This window comes from Cheilinus undulatus, linkage group 3, assembly GCF_018320785.1.
Source record: "Cheilinus undulatus linkage group 3, ASM1832078v1, whole genome shotgun sequence".
NCBI lineage: Eukaryota > Metazoa > Chordata > Actinopteri > Labriformes > Labridae > Cheilinus > Cheilinus undulatus.
The window spans coordinates 20,453,636-20,473,056 of record NC_054867.1 but is presented as its reverse complement, the minus strand read 5'-3'; the positions used below and the strand labels follow the sequence as shown (position 1 = coordinate 20,473,056).

At 38.4% G+C, this 19,421-nt stretch overlaps 1 protein-coding gene across 4 annotated transcripts in view; it reads left to right on the top strand.

Annotated features, from left to right (window-relative positions):
• Positions 1 to 19,421, top strand: part of slc2a9l2 (solute carrier family 2 member 9, like 2) — a 187,491-nt gene that overhangs the window by 8,432 nt on the left and 159,638 nt on the right. For all 4 annotated transcript variants that reach the window (XM_041783185.1, XM_041783182.1, XM_041783183.1 and 1 more), the window contains 2 exons: positions 5,908 to 5,993; positions 13,276 to 13,374. In XM_041783185.1, coding sequence (XP_041639119.1) covers positions 5,925 to 5,993; positions 13,276 to 13,374 — 168 coding nt within the window. In that variant the 5' untranslated portion in view covers positions 5,908 to 5,924. The remainder of the gene's footprint in view (positions 1 to 5,907; positions 5,994 to 13,275; positions 13,375 to 19,421) is intronic.

Here is a 19,421-nt window from a genome sequence, read left to right as displayed (position 1 = left end):
TCAGAAATGGGCTGCCTGACAGCAAAGGAGGAGCAAATCCCACAGGGTGGATGAAAGAACCTCACTTTGAACATGCAAGTGCTCAACAGAGAAGCCCTGCTTACTCCTTCTGAATAACCACTGCTCACATCTTTCAATTGATGGGCTGACTTTTGCCAAAGAAAATGGCATCATTATGTTGTCTTTCCCACCCCACTGCTCACAAAGGCTGCAGCCTTTGGACGGAAATGTTTATGGGCTGCTTAAAAAATGTGTAAACTCTGTTTCTGATTCCTGGATGAGGAACAACTCAGGTAAAACAGTCACCATCTATAACATCTCTGGGATTGTGGCAATTGCTTATCCTCTGGCTGCAACTCCACTGAATATTCAGGCCGGCTTTCAGGTGACAGGGATTCAACCTTACAACTGGGAAGTGTTCCTGGAGACAGAATTTGCACCATCGTATGTCTCAGATTGTCCCTATCAGGACCCAGCCCTACCAGGCCCAAGCACCAACCCAGTCGTTCCAGGCTCTGACACTAACCCATCCTCTCCAGGCCCAAGCACCAACCAGGCCATTTCAGGCCCTAGCAAGCCAGCCTTCACCTCACCCTTTCATAGTCATGCCGCCTCCACCAACTAACAAAACCAGAATAAATAAACCAGAATCAAGAAACAAGCTGTGTCCCAATTACAGAAAAAAACAGGAAATAAAAAAATGAAAAAAAAAAAAGTTTTTTTTTTTTTTAATTTATTTTTTTTGTGCTTTAAGGCAGTTCATATTAGGTTGGTAATCAAAAATGAAAAAAAAAAAGAAAGTTATCTATTTGGCTGTTATTTGATTTCTAATGTAATATGAACTGCCTGCAAAGCAAGGACACATTTTCATGTTTTCTTTTCCTCTTTTTAAATGGTAGTTGAATAACAGTTTGTCTCTCGATTTTGGATTCCTCATTTTGAATTAAAAATCTGTTGAACATAAACCACACTGACTGATAAATCCCACCACTCGCTTCTGACCCACGCTATGATAACTTTCAAAAACATGTCCTCCTTGCAGCTAACTGTACCTGCTGTGTTTAAAACCCTTTAACAATGTTAGCACTGATGGTTTCCAGTCATGTTACATGAGTTTTTGTTATCAGTATGACCCCTTTTTAAGATGTTGATAACAGGCTGTGCTGCTGAAACACCAGGCCAATCAAAATCTGCTTTTGCTGTATTGAAGGAATTTAAAGGGTCACTGAAAAGCCCAAAATTAGACATTTAAATCCTAGTAAGAGCTAGATTTACAGTGAGAATTGCTCTGACAGCTGACAGGAGCTGCAGTGTTGCTCTATTTGTGAGTTAAGTTTGGGATGGTTCATAAGGCTGATTATTTTGCTTTGTTTGCTGCTATTTGATAAATCACCGACTACCCTTAAATATTACAAAATATCCAAGCAAACTGGATAAGAAATGAGTTTAAGTCGTTATCTGCAGAAGGACTCATTTACTGCCAACTTGTTGGGCCTGACCTAATACCGGGTGTGTTGTTGTGTGTCTGTGTTTGTGACAGGGGAAGTTTAAGTAATGTCAGGGTCAAAAACTTATCGCAGAGATCAGAGGGAGGTTTCCTAAAGTCAATATGCACATACGTTGTCTCTGATAAGCAACCACAACAGGTTTCGTCTGCTTGCCTAACAGATAGAGAGAACGATGACTCATTTAGTGAAAATAAATCAGAGCAATAAACCCTTCTTTCCACAAACAGTGATCTCTAATAGTCACATAAACATCTGTTATATTGTCAGACTCTCTGAATAGGCTAAATTGTTTTTTATGCATAAATAATCATTCATTCTAAATCATAAATCATGCTTCACTGAATGCCTGCAGTGTGGCTTTTTGTTGCATTCAGTGTGCCTAATTTAGATAAATTACTGAAATAAGGCAGGCAGAAGGATCCAGCCTTTTAATGCTAACAGGAGAACTAAATCACTGAGCAGCTGATGACTAAATACAGAATACAGATGTAGCTATAAAAAATTGCTCATTTAGTCCACTTGAGTCCTGTCCGGAGTTCTTATGAGGAGTTTTCAGCTGGTTATGAAACAAACTGAAATGAACACTGATACCCCTTTATGACTTATAAAAGCAAATGAAACCATCAGAGATAAGAGACATTCTTTATATAATCTTATTAGTAATTCCTGAAATCACTGCAACAGAGAAGGTGTCAGACAAAAGTTTAACTGCTGTCAGTCTTTATGTACTAGAAATGATACATTTGATTTATTTCAGAGAGCAGGATAAGATTTTTTTTTTTTTTCAAAAACATGCACAAGCAATGATCAGCAAAGTTATGTAAGATGTTGCCAAAATCGACACTAGCCAAAGTTTCTTCCTTCCTCACTCACTGTGGACCACCACTCCATTTCAAATATATACCAGTGGTGTATGGAAATGGTAAACATGCAGAAACATGATAAAATCTGTGGGTAAAACACCATGCATAATACCAAATGATTTTGAACTAAATAGAAACATTTTCATGATAGCCTTTGATTACTGGAACATGGTGAAGACCGAAGTATTTGGATGCCTGACTTTTACACCAAAAGGGACTGTAGTCGCATCGCACTCAAATTCATGAACTGCAGATATAACAGCATCCACTCTTCTTGGAAGGCTTTCCACACGATTTTGGAGTGTTTCTCTTGGAACTCGAAATCTCCAGTTCATCCCAAAGCTTCACAATGGTTGAGGTCAGGGCTCTATGTGGACCAGTCAAGCTTTTCCACATCAAACTCATCAGACCATGTCTTTATAGTCCTTGCTTTGTGCACTAGGGCACAGTCATGTTGGGATAGAAAAGATCCTTCCCTAAATTTTTGCTACACATTTGCAAGCATAGCATTGTCCAAAATGTCTTGGTATGCTGAAACATTGAGATTGGCCTTCACTGGAGATAAGGGGTCTAGCCTAAATCCTGATAAACAGCCTCATACTATTATCCATCCTCCACCAAACTTCACAGTTAGTACACCGCAGTCAGGCTTGATGATGTGAGGCTTTCAGCTGTAGACACAGCAGAATTGTAGCATAGCTCTGTGATTTTACATGGTTTTCTGCTTCGTGGCTGAGTTACTGTTGTTTCTAAATGCTTCCACTTTCTAATTTTATCACTCACAGCTGACAGTGGAATATCCAGCAGGGATGAAATTTCACAAACTGTCTTATTGCAAAAGTGGCATTCATCACCATGCTTGAATTCACTGAAGTCTTCAGAACGACTCATGTTTCTTAAATGCGTTAATGCTTTTGAGACAGAAATGTAAGTAAAATATACTTAAATAGCCAGTAAATATTCTGTTGATTTTATATAATAAGCAGTGAACAGAGCTGGCTTGCTAGAGGTGGCACAATTGTGTTTGGCTTCTTATATTTGGTGTTACTATTTGCATTTGAATTTGAAAACTGTCAGTGTTGTAAATGTGTTTCTTTCATTAAAGTGCAGGTAATCATAATGGTCTTAGTTGTAATTAATACTTCCTCATGATTTCTAACTATTGTGATCAATTATCAAACAATGTTTATATGTAAAAGTGGCGATTTATGACAAATTTTATCTCAAGACTCCTTACAAAGAGGGCAGGCCAACACTGTACTCTTTGATGTTATCTTATCTATAGTGACTTTCTTGTGATATCAAAAGAAGCTTTGATGCTGATGATACTCATCTCTTTTTTCACTGATAGAGATGAACACCATTGATGGCTCTCATAAACAAACAAAAAAAACCCCATCTTCTCCACCGTGTTTCACTGTGGGTGCAATGCATCTGGCATCAAAACGTTCTCCAGATTTTCTGCAGACATAAACACGACGATGCTGACCGAAGAGTTCAAACTCTGACTTGTCCGTCCAGAGTACCTTCTTCCAGTCACAGTCCAGTGTTTGTGCTCCCTGGCAAATCTGAGGCGTTTCTGGGTGTTTGCAGGCCCCAATAATGGCTTCTTAGCAGCTGTTCTCCCATTTAAGCCTTGTTCTGTCAGTCTCTAGTACTTCAAATCTTGAGGTGTCTGACATCTGCTTCAGTTAACTTTGGTTTCCTGCCTCTTCCTTAGCGCATTTTGTAAGTACCAGTCTCGGCAAATGACTCCAAAGCATACTTGACCACACTGTGAGAACACTTTATGTCTTTCCCTATTTGTCTCAGAGACCATCCAGCATCATAAAGTCCTTTAATGTGGACTCTTTCATTTTCGTTTTACCATTTTGAACAGGAATGAGGAATTTCAAACTGAATTCACATTTTTATACCCAAATTTGAGCCAGCTCACTGGGCTTCTCTGAGTAGTCAGAAATTAATTAAGCATAACATTCAACCACTAAAGCTCATTTTTCTGTTCAGGAATGCAAGTAAATAACTATGATTTGACATATTCATCAATAAATAATAATGTGCTTTACTATTTTTTCAGTTTTTTTTGTAAATCAGTTAATTTGAAAATTCATGGATAACAATAATAATTATATTTTAGAATTAAAAATATAATTTGGGTTAAATAGCTTCTACATATTAGTGTATTAACCATTGCAGAAACATAAAAAATGATTTTGGTAATGACCAATGCTGTTAATTTAGGGCAGCTGTGGCATAAACCTTACTTTGGGTGATAGTCTAATAAATTTGTTAAGCACTGTACATTTACTGCACACAGGTGATCCCCATTTCACTAACTGTGAATTGATTGATTTATAAGGAGGAAACGAGATGCTTCAACATATTTAGTTCATTTACTATGATTGCTTTAAGCTAAACAGTAAAGGGCCTCATGTTGGTGTTTGCCTGGGCCCTCAAAATGACTTAAACTGCCCTGGTTACAGGGAAACTCTTTTACCAGCAGAACCAGACTCATGTTGAACAGCCGTCTGCTTAAGATTTGTTGGGATGTGGCAGGATAGAAGGAGATACAGAAAGAGTGAGACATGAAGAGACAAACAAACAGAGTAACAGCACTGAATAAGATAAATGTATGGCTGCCTTGGTCATAAATCCACCTTAATCTTCTCTGGCTGTTTTGTCTTTGGAGTCTCTCATCCCTGATCTGGCTGTTTGTCTGTAAGTTATGGGAGTTTCTGGAAAGTTAGCCTCCAACTTTCTGATGTGTCGTGCATTTACAATCATCTTATGAATTTATTTGACGGCTGTAGTTTTTAATCCTGCTCCTGGGGACCGCCAGTCCTGCTGGTTATCATTCTAGTCGTCCAATCAGAGACTCATTTACATTCTGGGAGGTGACTGAATGCTATTAAACATTATTAACTGTGGGGAGGAGAGGAAGTCAGCAGCACTACGGGGTAATTGGCTCCTTTCTGTTATATGTAAAATGCTGGAGTGTTGGATGCTTTTTCTTCTTTTCTGGGTTAAAGCCTTGACATCCTGCTCATGCATTATTCAAAAAGAGCTTTAAACACAGACTAACAGATTGAAATACATCAAACCCTGCAATTTCCTTCAACATATTCAATTTCTGCATTTTTCTGACCATGTCTGCTGCAGAGTTTGGTGTTACTTTTCTAACAACCACTAGATGGCAGCCTCAAGCTTCTCATGCTCTACCTTAAACACTCTCATTGTAAAGTGATTACTTCAGATCATTGTCCTGAATCAATTAAAAATCCAATGTTTAATCCAGTCCAATGTGAGGCAAAGTATTTCTATGTGTAAATCCTAAACTTGTGACCAAGTTGTGATTGATAATCCTTCACTTTGTGCAAGCGTGTACTGCATTTCAGGGCATACGGACTTGATTATTTCCCTGTTAGTAGATGTGTAACTCAGTAGTTTCATTTCCACTTCCTCTCTTGTTTTGAAACATTTCTCGTGCTCCTCTGGATGTTCTGGACGTCTGATCTGTTATGACTCTCTCTTTTAAGGGTGCTAAGACCTCAACATGGACAAACCAGAGAAGGGTGAGCCCGCTGACCTCAAGATGAGCGAGTCTGGGAAGAAATCTGGAAAGGTTAGTGTCACCATCTCTCATTTCATTTCAGTGAAAATCCTGTGGATTCTGACTTGATTACATGTTTTATAATGTGTAAAATTAGCAAAAAATAGATAAATAAATAAAAAACAGTCCTGATTGCGTTACAAACAGTATGTGGGTCATTGCTGTTTGACGTGTCATTATTATGTCTATTGTGTCCTAAATTACCCAGATATAATGATCAGTAAGACCAGCAGGTATTACTAAGAACACTACACCTCTATAAACAAGACCTTTACTCTGCACCAGACACACCTTTATGCTCCTTTTCAATATCCTGCTGCTGCTTTAGGCTTCTTCTGACACGCATAAAAATTACATTTAGGAAAAAAGGAGAAAGCTGCTTTCTCAAGAGAAACTCCAGCACACTCACTTCTAAGAAGTAATATATTTTCAATGATTTTGTACTAAACCTTTATTAGGCAGACATCTTTCATAGGGAGTGGAAACACACCTGCAACAAGTGGTCTAGTGCAAGGTATATGCAGGTGTACAGAGCATATCCACTTGTTTTTAGTCTCTATAGAAGGTCCACTTCAAATCCCATCTGTTGCATATCTTTCAGTCATATGCTTTTTTTTTCTGAGGATGGAGATGGAACTCCTCTTACTCTGCCTCTAACTGTCTTGTACTTGTTGCATGTGTTGGTTGGTTGATGCAAATGGAGCTGGTGTTGCTATTATCCATCACCTAATCATAACTTTATAGTAATCCTTATCAGAGGTGGAAGAAGTACACACCTGTCATACTCAAGTAAAAGTACAGTTACTTTGGTTGAAATTTACTTAAGTAGCAGTAAAAGTGCTGATCTAGAAATCTACTCATATAAAAGTAAAGTTTAAGTACTGAGTGCTGAGTCGCTATGGGAGTTGTACAGTGACTTATTATCTTCCCTTAAAGACAAGAACAAAAGCAGACTTGATCTCCAACCCTGTTGTTCAACTAAAGTCATAGTAAAACACACAGCACAGTAGACAATTTTAATCTAACACATAAAGAGTTAAATTACACTTTTAAACAGAGCTGCAGAAACTCTTGAAAATTTGCGTTCTGCTGGTAATAAAGCAGAAAGTCAACCTTATTGAAAGGAAATGCATACTGATGCACAGTATACAGTGCTTAACAAATTTATTAGACCACCTGTCATATTTGTCTCAGAGACCATCCAGCATCATGAAGTGCTTTAATGTGGACTCTTTCATTTTCAGTGAGCTCTCCATGTTTTACCATTTTGAACAGGAATGAGGAATTTCAAACTAAATTCACCCAAATTTGAGCCGGCTCACTGGGCTTCTCTGAGTAGTCAGAAATTAATCAAGCATAACATTAAACCACTAGAACAGGAATGCAAGTAAATAACTATAATTTGACATATTCATCAAGAAATAGTAATGTGCTTTACTATTTTTTCAGTTTTTTTGTAAATCAGTAAATTTGAAAATTCATGGATAACAATAATAATTATATTTTAGCATTAAAAATATCATTTGGGTTAAAGATCTTCTACATATTGGTGTATTAACCATTGCAGAAACATAAAAAATGATTTTGGTAATTACCAATGCTGTTAATTTAGGGCAGCTGTGGCATAAACCTTACTTTGGTTGGGGTTAGGGTGGTCTAATAAATTTGTTAAGCACTGTACCCTTTAGGTGCTTACTCAGTGGATAACTTCACTCATGGTGCAAATGCGTCTCACATAAAAAAAAAATCCACTAGAAACATGAGCAAGAGAACCCTAGCAGAGACCACTGAACGACAGGCAACATCTCAAAACAACTAAACACATCTTAACACTCTGTCCAAGGGCATGATGGGAAACACTGTCACACATCCCCCCAGATTTGAAATCGCAGAGTTGGAGCTTAGATCAGTTGATTCTTTAGAGCTGAACTAACACTGGTGGTTTAACACTGTCAAATAACTCCAATACTGAAGGAGATGACACCCAGAATGAAGTTTGAATTCCTCTTTGAGAGTTAAAATCCTGACCTTGACATATCAACACTGTTTGTTGTTTGATGCCTTTTTAAATACCATATGATGTCACTAGCTGGTCTCCAGTTGTTTCTTTTGCCATCACAACTTCTTCGGTCTTTCATTGGCATTATCCCCACTTTTTGAAAGAGGATGTCAACATCAAGTAAACAGTTTCAGCAGTTGTCTTTGGGCTATTTCATTAAAATCTGCTGTCCCAATGTTTAGAAAATCCTCACACATTTATTGGCGTTTTACCAAATGTCCCAGCTTTTTGGGGAAGGTGGTTGTTGCAACACAATAAAGAGATCAGTTTTTGAATCATCTTGTAAAGATGAATGAGTGATAGTCTGTAATATAAGAAGAGATGAAAGTTATGAATCAGTCCTGTTTATTGTGAGTCTGTGTCGTTGTCGGATGAAAATGTTGTTATTCCTCTGCACTTAAACACACAGATTTATTAATACTCTGCACCCAGAAAGTCCAAATCTAAGGAGACATGTTTATTTCTTTATTCTTTGTTGTTTTTAATGTTTTATTACTGATGAAGCATTAAAATGCTGCCTGATCACCCACTGACATTCCTCCAAGCATGCCTGTGTATGCACTCATAGCTTTGATCAGGCCTCATGCCAATGTTACTTTAATAACCGCTCCTCTTAGATAACACTAACAGCTTTTTTCCCCATTTCCAAAGTGCAGTCCCTTACTTCTGGTCTGAGCAGATCCCAGTTTAGGTATTTAGACAAATCCCCATTGGCTCAGTCACTACCTCCTTCTATTGGCAAGACAATTAAGCTGACTCAGCAACAACACTGAAATTTTATTGTAGCACTAGGGTGTCCCTGATGCTTTCACTTCATTTGTTCTCTTCTACAAGTAATTACTTCTTACAAGAATGCTTAAACAGCATTTTGCTGTTAGTTTCCATCCTGAAATGTTTTTTCAGGCTTTTAAAAAAGTGAATTACAAATCTCCTAAAGTGGATAATAAATCACTGCAAGCATGACATTACAGAGCACAGATTAAAACACTTATCAGCTGTTCTTATTTATGCACCTTTAAAAACTTATACAGCCTTGTTTTCTAGTCTGAGAGTGACAAATACAACCCATCAATAAACCCATTCATAAATTAATACTGAGCCTTAGTGCAACAAACTTCATGAATTAAATGAGTAAAAATTATAAGAAACATCATAAATTAAACAATATGTTGCATAATTAACTGGTAAAATGTTGACTTTTTTCCTCTATTAATGAAATAAACATGAATTGATTCTTTCCTTCCTTTTATCTTTTATTTTTTTCCCTATCTAAGCTGATTTATATTAATATCAATATTTCTCATTGATTTTGTTTTCCCCTGACATTTTCTTAATGAGTGTGTTTAAATTTTCACCAGTGCCTTTATATTCCACTGAAACATCTCAGAGGAAGTCGTCCTTTCAACTTTTTAGACATATTTACTGTTCATGTTAGTCTTTATGTAATGGTTTTTAGGTAAAAAAGTAATCAGAGATTAATTGACACACTTAGAAATTGAAAGGTTTATGAAATACTGTTTAAATGTTTTTTGAATTTAGTGCAATTTAGTAGGTATTTACAAGTGTATCAAAAAATTTGAATATCACGTAAAAGATCTTTTTTTTCCCTGTGATTTGATTTTATAGGGTAAACTAAATATTTCACATATTACAGCTCACAAAAATAAAATAAAATTCCCTATCTCAAAACATTAGAATATCACACAAAAATCAGCCCAAAAAAAAAAGATTTATAATACTGAAATGTTCACCTTCTGGAAAATGATGCTCATCTATGAACTCAGCCCTTGGTTGGAGCTGCTTTTGTACATATGACTACATCATGGAGCTAGTCAGTCCGTGGCACTGCTGGAGTGTTGTGAAGCCCAGGTTGCTCTCATAACAGCCTTCAGCTCGTCTATATTGTTGAGTCCAGTGTCTCTCATCTGCCTCTTAAAAATACTCCAGACGTTTTCTATGATGTTCAGGTTGGATCATTTGGCTGGTCAATCAAACACATTAACTCCACGGCCAGCAAACCAGTTCTGGTAGTTTTGGCTTCACTGTGCCAAGTCCTGCTGGAAAAGTAAATCAGAACCTCCATAAAGCTTCTCAGCAGATTGAAGCATTAAGTGCTCGAAAATCTCCTAGTCTCCTAGTTGACTCTGGACTTGATAAAGCACAGTGACCCAACAGCAGCAGATGACATGGCACCCCACACCATCACTGAATTCCAACACTGGACTTCAAGTACCTTGGATTCTGTGCCTTTCTGATCTTTCTCCAGACTCTGGGACCTTGATCTCCAAATGAAATGCAAAATTTAATGTAATCTGAAAACACGACATTGGACCACTGAGCAGCGGTCCAGATCTTTTTCTTCTTAGCCCAGTTGAGACCCTTACGACGTGTGTGAGTCAGGATTGGCTTGAGTTGAACAACACACTTGTAGCCCATTTCCTGGCCCTGTCTGTGCTGGCCAGTGGCTCTTGATTCACTGACTCCAGCCTCAGTCCACCCCTAGTGAAGTTCCCCTAAGTTCTTGTATCTGCTGTGTTTGACAGTCCACTGAAGACTGAACTCATCCCTGCTGCTTGTGCACCTTTTCTTATCAGTTTTCCCTTCCTGTCAATTTTCAATGAAAATGTATTGATACAGCCTCTGAGAACAGCCTGCTCTTTCAGCAGGGACCTTCTGTGAATCTTTGTGAAGGGTGTCTATGACTGTCTTCTGGACGAGAGTCAAGTCAGCAGTCTTCCCCATGATTGTGGTTGTTTGTGCTGAACCAGAATGGGAGAATGAAGGCTCAAGAAACCTTAGCAAATTGGACTTTTTTTTTTTGCAATATTCAAATATTTTGAGATAGTGGATTTTTGTATTTCATGATTTGTAAGCCATCAATGAGCACAGCAAAATAGACCCAAAATTGTGTTGATTTGTAGGGACAGATGGTTGAAAATTGTAATGTATTATGCACCAAATGATATAAACTGCATTTATATCAATTTGGCAGCCCTCTCTCTTTTCCACCTGTTGGACAAACTGTAGCCTGTTGAGTGTAATAAAAAGTCCACGTTTCTGGTTTATCATGTGCTTCCAAAGCACTGCTAATGTTCTTTGTCCTTGCAGTTAAAATCCTACTAGGTGGTTGTTTTTATTGACACCTACTTACATAGGGTCATTTTTTTATAACAGCCACAGCATAATGTGTGTTCCAAGTTTAGTTCAGCACTGTTACAGGATTTTACATAGTCTAGCACAGTGATTCTCAACTTGTGGGTTGGGACCCAAAAGCGGGTCGCAAAGCAGTTTTCAGTTGGTCGCAACTAGATGTCTGAAAAAAAAAAATGGTGACAGAAGTTCTGAAGTCCTTATTGGACATGCATCAATACCCTGTTTTACTGTGAAACTAGGTAAATTCAAATGTTTGGTCAAAATTTCAACTAATCTATCTCCTCTTCTTGTAATAAATGACTACTTTTCTCATGATAATGAAGTCATTTCACAAGTTCTGTGGAATACTGGCAAAAACTGACACATAATGATGGGGATAGAGGGTATACAATTTTTCAGTTTTGTCCCTTTTCTTTTTTATATGAGGTGTTTTGGTCCAATCACGCTCCAAACTGCAACATATTCAATTAACTAAACACGTGTTATTGAAATTTTTTTTCAAACTTTGCCATCAGTCATTAGACAGACTGGTGGGTCCTGAGGCCGGATCAGTTGAGAACCACTGGTCTAGCAGTTAATTTTGTCTTTCTCACTGGTGTCCTTTCATTCCCATCTCAAACAGAACATGCAGTCACAATTTTCAAATCTGAAACGATTTTAAAAATGTGGGAGGCCACAGACTTAAGGACACTTTCAAGCTATCTTTCATCTTTAAACCTCTGAACGCACACTAGACAACTCAGCCAGACTGTCAGACCACTGGAGACCACACACCTGCCGACCTGCCAACGACCTCAGGTGATCACGTAACTTAAAAAAAAACAAGCAAAAAAAAACCAAACAAACATGGATTTCTGTGAAGACCTGCATGCATTAAAGGTGAAGCAAAAATCATAAAACAAGGGAAAGACTCAGGAGGAAATCCTGCCTGCATGAAGCTATGGTTGTGTTTCTGGTTGTGAGTGGTGAAAGTCAGTGGTGGGAGTATCGATATTAAAGTACTGATACTAAAGTATCAATATATTAACACTTACAAAGGACTGATTATTCTAATAAAATATCAATAACAAATGAGTAATTTAAAAGATGTGTTGTGACTGTGTTGCCTTCACTGCTTGTCCGGGTCGCGTGACTTTGGAGACCAATCAGACATGTTTACCCTACTGTACCATGTGACTTCGAGGACCAATCATACACAAGTAACTAATTTCTGCAGCTCCACTCACATATATGAACTCAGCCATCCTTCTCACTCAATGTGGCCTCCAGGTCAATTTCAAAATTGTAAGAAAATATAACAAAAAGTACTCTGAGGCCAAAATGTATGAAGACCAAATCATAGAAACATACAAAGAAAAATATTTCTATGAAAATCTTTGATGACTTGTATTTCTTAAATTCTCTGATTTACTCTACCTGAATTTGAAAAAAAAGGAATGCAGCATTTTTTGACGTTGTAGATATTTAATTTTTCTTTTTTAATTTTAAAGTTAAATTCAAAGGAAGTAAATCTGAATGGCCTGGGTAAATCTTTTTACTTGGCTGAAATGTGTACCTTTCAAAAGATTGATTGTCCAGTATTTAGTATTGGTATCAGTATCGGTAAAATTACATCAAAAAGTATCGGCATCATATCAAATTTTAAAAATTTAGTATCGTCCATCCCTAGTGAAAGTACGTATGATCTGGCTGGTGACTCTGCCTGGTCTGCTCGCTCTCATTGGTTGTTGTGGGTACTCTGTCAGAGGCACTACAACCTAGAATCATAAATATAAAGCATGTTTGATATTTATGATTTTGGGTCTGGGAGCCTACAACAGGATTTGGAGCAGTGAATTAAACAAAACAAGTTTGCAAGGCTTAAAATCCCGTAGTGTGTGGCCACCCTTACTGAGCTTTCAGCAGTGACACAATCAAGGCCATACTGGAGGGAAAAACACAGTATCTTGAGCTAAATATTTGGGTCACATGAAGCAATATTTACTTCATGTTCCCCTGGTGCTGCTGTGACCTTGACCTGGTTCCAGCGTGTTTTTATGGCTGGTATAAACCTGTTCGTTTTGTGTGCTCTCTCCTTTACAGCACATCACAGCCTGTCTGTTTAGCGCTGCCTTCTTCGGGGCCCTGGGGTCATCGTTCATTTATGGCTACAACCTCTCTGTGGTCAACGCCCCGGCGCTGGTGAGTGCAGCTGAAACATCATGTTGAAGGTCTGCTTGTGCATGCTAATCCATTGATTTCTTTCTGTTCAGCCTGTCAATGAAATATATATTATCGTAATAATAATTAGTAACACTCAGTGTATGTACGGAGTAAATTGAAAGTTTACGGCGCCTTTAAAGAGTTTTCACCCCCTTGGATGATTTTTTAATCAATCATGGTCAATATAATCAGACTTTTTTGACAAAAATGTTTGGAGAGAGGTTCAGGTGTAGCGTGTTGCTACACCAGGCAAAAACAAATGTCTCCTTCCCTGCTAGACTAGAACCTCTGCTGGGTTAATGTTTCACAATTTTTACGCACATCCAGACTGAACAGAAGGCCCTGAATGGATTGTGAAACCAAAATACATACGTCAAATCTATGAAAAAACAAAAAGGCTTGAGCAGAGGGTCTTTAAGGTTTAAGGTCAATGACAAACACACGTGTTCGGAGTTGCTGCTGATTTACATGCACTTCCATACAAACTCAGAGCTTTTTAAATCTTGCAGTTGCAACATAAAAAGTTAATCTTTTTCATAACAATGTTGACTCGGTCGCCTCAGGATGGAGAGGACAGAATAAAATGTCATTAACATAAATGTTTACCTGGTGGGCACTCTTAGCACAGAGGTCACCTGTCAGACACAGAAACAATTATGCGTATTTAGCACAGTTTGAATCACACATGACATTTTCACAGTCTGTAAACCCTTCTCCGACTGTGAAAATTAGAGGGAAGTTTCCAGCATTTTCCCAGTCCAGTTGAGCGGTAACGCTGTTTTAATGAGAATATTTTCAGATGCCACATTTTCTAATTTGGACTTGTGTTTGTTCAGACGTAATTAGATGCCCAATGGTTTATTTCATTAGCATTCAAAGTTCATAACCCTCATCCCTGCTGTTTCAATACAATTACAGGAAATGCAGAAAATGGGTTTGTCTGTCAATTGAAAAGAGCTGAGCAGAGTGTTATTTATGTAATTATTCCTGTCTGAAGCTGTGACTCTTGCAGCACTCTTGAGACAAACAGTGATGCTCATGATAAATCAGTAAAAGCTTTATTCATAATGATTTGATGTTTGGAAGTTTTCTGCATGCATTAAATGACAGAAGTTCAGCTTACAAGATCATGCATACTTTCAGTGTATTTCAGTGCACTTTATTTTGGTGCTTGCAAGGCGTCTCTTAATTGTTTATAGCTTTTCCAGAGTGCTGCAGCTCATCATTTTAATGGTAAATACACAATTTGCATATTTCCTTTATATTGGAATCCCTTCACTGGCTCTCTGTACATTTTAGGAATTCATTTTAACATTTGTATTACTGACATATAACTTTTTGAAAGGGCTGGCTCCTTCTCATCTTGCGGTTCTTTAAAATCCCCTACAGACACTTTAATTCACCAATCAGTGGACTCTTACTATCAGAGCAGATTCCTGTGTTGGATTGAGGCAGACATGCCTTTGAAACATCTGATGATCGTTTTTGTATTTTGTTATGTTTTCTCTCACCTTTAGTCTGCTCCAAACTGAGAGCTCTGTATGGAACTGCATTTTTCAAAAGATCTGTCAGTGATGATAGGCTTTATCTTTTAAGTCAAATTTAAATTGACAACAAAACCATTTAGAAAAATAACACTTCAACAAAAGGTATCAACTAAACATCTTGACAGATTTGAGAAATATTTAAACGTGCATTTTAACATTATTTATTTGAACCACGTCCCATCTGTCATCATTGAAGAAGCACTTTGTGACCTATACTGCAGCCAGCCAGCAGGGGGTACTCTAAATATTCTGGCTTCACTGTCAGGAGGCTGTTGCTTTGTCTGTCTTAAAGTGGGAGTATTATGCCTTTCTTCAAGGCTTTACACCATCTCTCTGATACCCATGTAGTAGCTTTACATGGTTTACAGCTCAAAAACTTTACTTTAACCTTATTTTAACCCCTGTATGAAACACTTCGTTTTCGCTGCTGCCCCCCCCCCCCCCCCAACAGACCTGCCCTCCTCTGACTGGCCAATTTTCCGGAGGCTGGCTGGCGGCAGGACTCAATGTTTTGTGCCCGCCCCCTCCAATGTGGCTATGTTGTTATGCTAGTAGTTGAAAACTTTGAATGAACCGGTCCGACTGAGTAAAATATGGCGAATTTTGATATACGTCCGTAGGTGTTGGACCCGGAGTCTGACCCTGATAGTTTGGAGAGGGGAAGAAAACCAGCAGCAGCGAAGGATAGAGCAGGACGTATCTGTTTGGTGTTTAATTGCTGTTACTAAATGGCTAAAAGGCCTTGTGGGGGCAGTCTGTTCAACTTTGCCGGCAGCACGGACGAACCATGAACCACTCAGGAGATCCTATTGCAATGACCTCATCAGTTCGCTACATCGAAATCTCATCTCAGGAGAATCTCAGAGATTTTCAACGAACCGTTTTCATCAGTTTACACGCTAATTCCAAGATTACTGCCGCATACGTTTATCTTGTGGTTTGAAAATTTGCATACATGGAGTACGGACACCAAACATTGTGACTTTATGTTCATGTTTAAAAATCGGAAAAGTATAATACCCCCTCTTTAAAATACAGTCTGCAAAGTGAGGTGCCACATCACTTTTAAAATCTGTCTTTATGAAGGAACTGAAATTACTTATTTAGGACTTTGATTTTAGGGCCAATCATTTTATAACAGTACCGCTGTGTGTTTTTACAGCTGTTTTATTTGAAATACCACCCAAAGTTTTATTTCCCTGTGGCACTGCTCCTAAAGAGAATTACGTGAAAAGAAAACAGCAATAGCACCGATGTAGAAAGTAATGTTGTCCCAAAACATTGAGCTTCTTTTATCGTTTTGTGAACAACAACAAAGACCCAGGCGATAAAATGCTAGCTATGAATGTTGGAGTGAATCCAGTGAACCATCAGAGCATGAAGGGCAAAGAGAGGAAATCTGCCATTACCGACCCATCATACTCAGTGATAACTGTGTGCTCGCCAGGTTCAGTTCAGTCCAGGTTAAGTCTGTTGTTGGGCTAACTGTACAGTACAGCAGAACAGTAGGGAGGAATGCATTTCTACAATTTTGTAATTTCTAACCGCCCCTACAAGCAGGCATCAGCAGGTTAATGATTAGGTTCACAACAGATCGTTTGTTACTGTACTGGGTTAATTTATTAACAGCCTCCATTATTGACCCCTCACTAAGCTCCTCCCGAAAACAGCCACTGTCCAATCCTAGGTTAGCAACAATAACTATGCACGGGAGGCCTGACAAGCTTTCAACAGTAGCTCGTGTAGCTCCAAATCTTTACAGTGGGGCGTCGAACTTTTCACTTTCACAATGCCAAAAAACCCCAAGCAGAGAGATTTCAGATGTGAATAAAACTGCGACCGAGACCACATGAACAGCAGCAGCAAGTTAGTTTAGTTAGCATAGGGCTAACCTTAGCTGACATATATTAAGAGCTAACTCAACATTAGCTTCAAATGCAATCATATTTTAAGTTACTCTGCTGTACAAGAGAAATGCTGTTTTACTGTTTTTCCCAGTGAGTCACATATTTCTGTTCGAGTTCTGGCCCGAGCCACAGACCACTAAAACAAGCCTGATAGTAAACCTGAGCTGTTGTTTCCCTGTCACAGCCTGCCTGTTTACACAGATTACACTTAAAAGTCATTATTGTATCTGTCTGTAGCTTTTAGCCTCACCTTAGCCTGTTAGCTCCTACCATACATAAATACAGCAGCAAAAATAACGGCCTCCACAGAAAACACCAACAAAGCATTACAACAAAACTAGCCTGCAAACAGTTCTCATCAGACACCACTTTAGAGCTCAGCATTGTGATCAAACTGTGGTCTTATTTAGGGACAAATTAAAATCAAGCAGTAACTCTGAAACGTATTAGTATTTTTTTCACAGTGTAAGATTAAAAAAATGTTGCATTCCGATTCCTTGTGTCCAAATACGGACACCATACATAAACTGCGATAAAAATATTATTCATTCATATTTTTTGTACTATTTTTTTAAAACATGAGACTTAATGAGAAGTAGCAAATTTTGACCAATTTTGAGAAATTTGACCCTTAAGTGTCATAAAATACCCTTGTTTTTAATGTGCCCCCCCCCACACACACAAAGAATTAATTCTTATAAACTACATGTAAACTGTATTTTCTTGAAAGGGGTTTTCACAGCTTTGGATATATCAATACAGAGCAACCAAAGGGTAGATCTGACGTGGTAACTTCTGAACGAATGCCTCATATCAAAAAATGAATTTCTTACTTTAATGGCTGAAGGATAAAAAGTTTAACCTTGCAAAGCAGATGGATAAACCTGTTTCCTTGTTTTTCACTGGTGATTCCATCTTGCAAAGCTCCCATCTGAACTGTTTGGGCCCGGTTAGAAAGTGACAGGTCCAAATAGCGACGAGGGGCAGTACTTTCAGGCGCAGCAGAGTCCTGACTTAAACAAGCAGCAAGAGCTGGTGCAGTTATGGAGGAAGAGATTAGCGTGGATGCTGCTAAAGCGCCAGTTTTAGCTTGACGACATTTCTTCGTTAAAAGAAGAACAAAGAACAGCAATGAGTTGTTTTCTTTTCAAAAATGACAAAAGTCGAGTACTTACTTAGTACTATAGTCGCCATGTTTTGCGTTATTCCTCACTAGCTACGCACGTGCAGCTTGCTAGCAGCTACGTCACGTGCTTTGTTGCTCTGATTGACCCACAGAGATGTGACAGACAGAACGTTCACCCCATCATACTTAAAGGATTTTTTAAAGCCTCTGCCTTTTTTCAAACATTTGCTATTGAAGCTTTCCCAGATGGATGTGTGAAACACATCCATCTGGCGTGTCAGGTTATCAAAAATTGTGGTTTTAATGTGTTTCAGTTGACCATTTCTGGTCACGAGGGTACTGAGAGTGATCAAAAAGTGCACAGAGCTTATTTTTGAACCTTTACAGGTTCTGACAGTAAAATTCAAAATTCAATAAAAAACAACTTTCCCTCTAAAATCTATGTTAGCATTAACACAGCCAGAATAATTTTTAAAAGGAATAGAAAATGAGCAAAGGGTTAAACAACAGGTCATGTAGTGAGAGTTGTGGATTAGAGAAACTCAGTTCTCCCAGGCAGAACTTTCAGCCTTAACAATGTGTATGCGAACTTTTTCACAAATGCTTCACAAAAGCCTCTTACAAAGAAACAGCATTACAAACATCAAACAGACTGGTAAATCATTTGTCCTTGACATACATGCTTTTTTCATGTTGGCTCTAATCTCTCATTTCATTCTTCTCTTTGTTCTCTTGGTCTTAAACATCTGTGTCACACAGAATAGCTGTTTGATCGTACTTGTTTTCTTGCCATGTTGTACCACAGCTTTTATCAGACAATTTCTCTCCTTAATGGTGTTTTTTAGTTTCTCTTTGACTGATGCCTCCTAATTTTGTGATGGATGGGTAAAAGGAAAGGTGATAAATGATTCATTAGAAGAGCAGACTCTTACAGCTGGGTCACAATGCCTACCTCTGAGTTAGCCTCTCAAAACAACTGATTTCTGCTTACATTTCATAAGGGATGCACAATATGATGAGCATGACGATGTATCAGCCATCTGAATGTAGAGTATATGACTGTGCCATAATAAATTTGGGGAGTTTTAGGCAGAACAAGTAAACCTACCTCAGGAGCTCTGAAGTTTTAGGTTTAAAATCCCAATTTTTAACTTTTTACACTTCTGATGTGTTTTTGTGTTATTTTTAAGCATTTTATCAGTATTATCTCTGTGTAACCATGCAGTGGTGTAAAGCACGCTGCCACTGGACTAGAAGTTTCATGGAGGGGGGATTCTGGTGTGGGGTTGTTTTTCAGGAGCTGGGCTTCGCCCCTTAGTTCCAGTGAAAGGAACTCTGTATGCTTCAGCATACCAAGAGATTTTGGACAATTCCATACTCCCAACTCTGTGGGAACAGTTTGGAGATGGCCCCTTCCTGTTCCAACATAACTGTGCACCAGTGCAC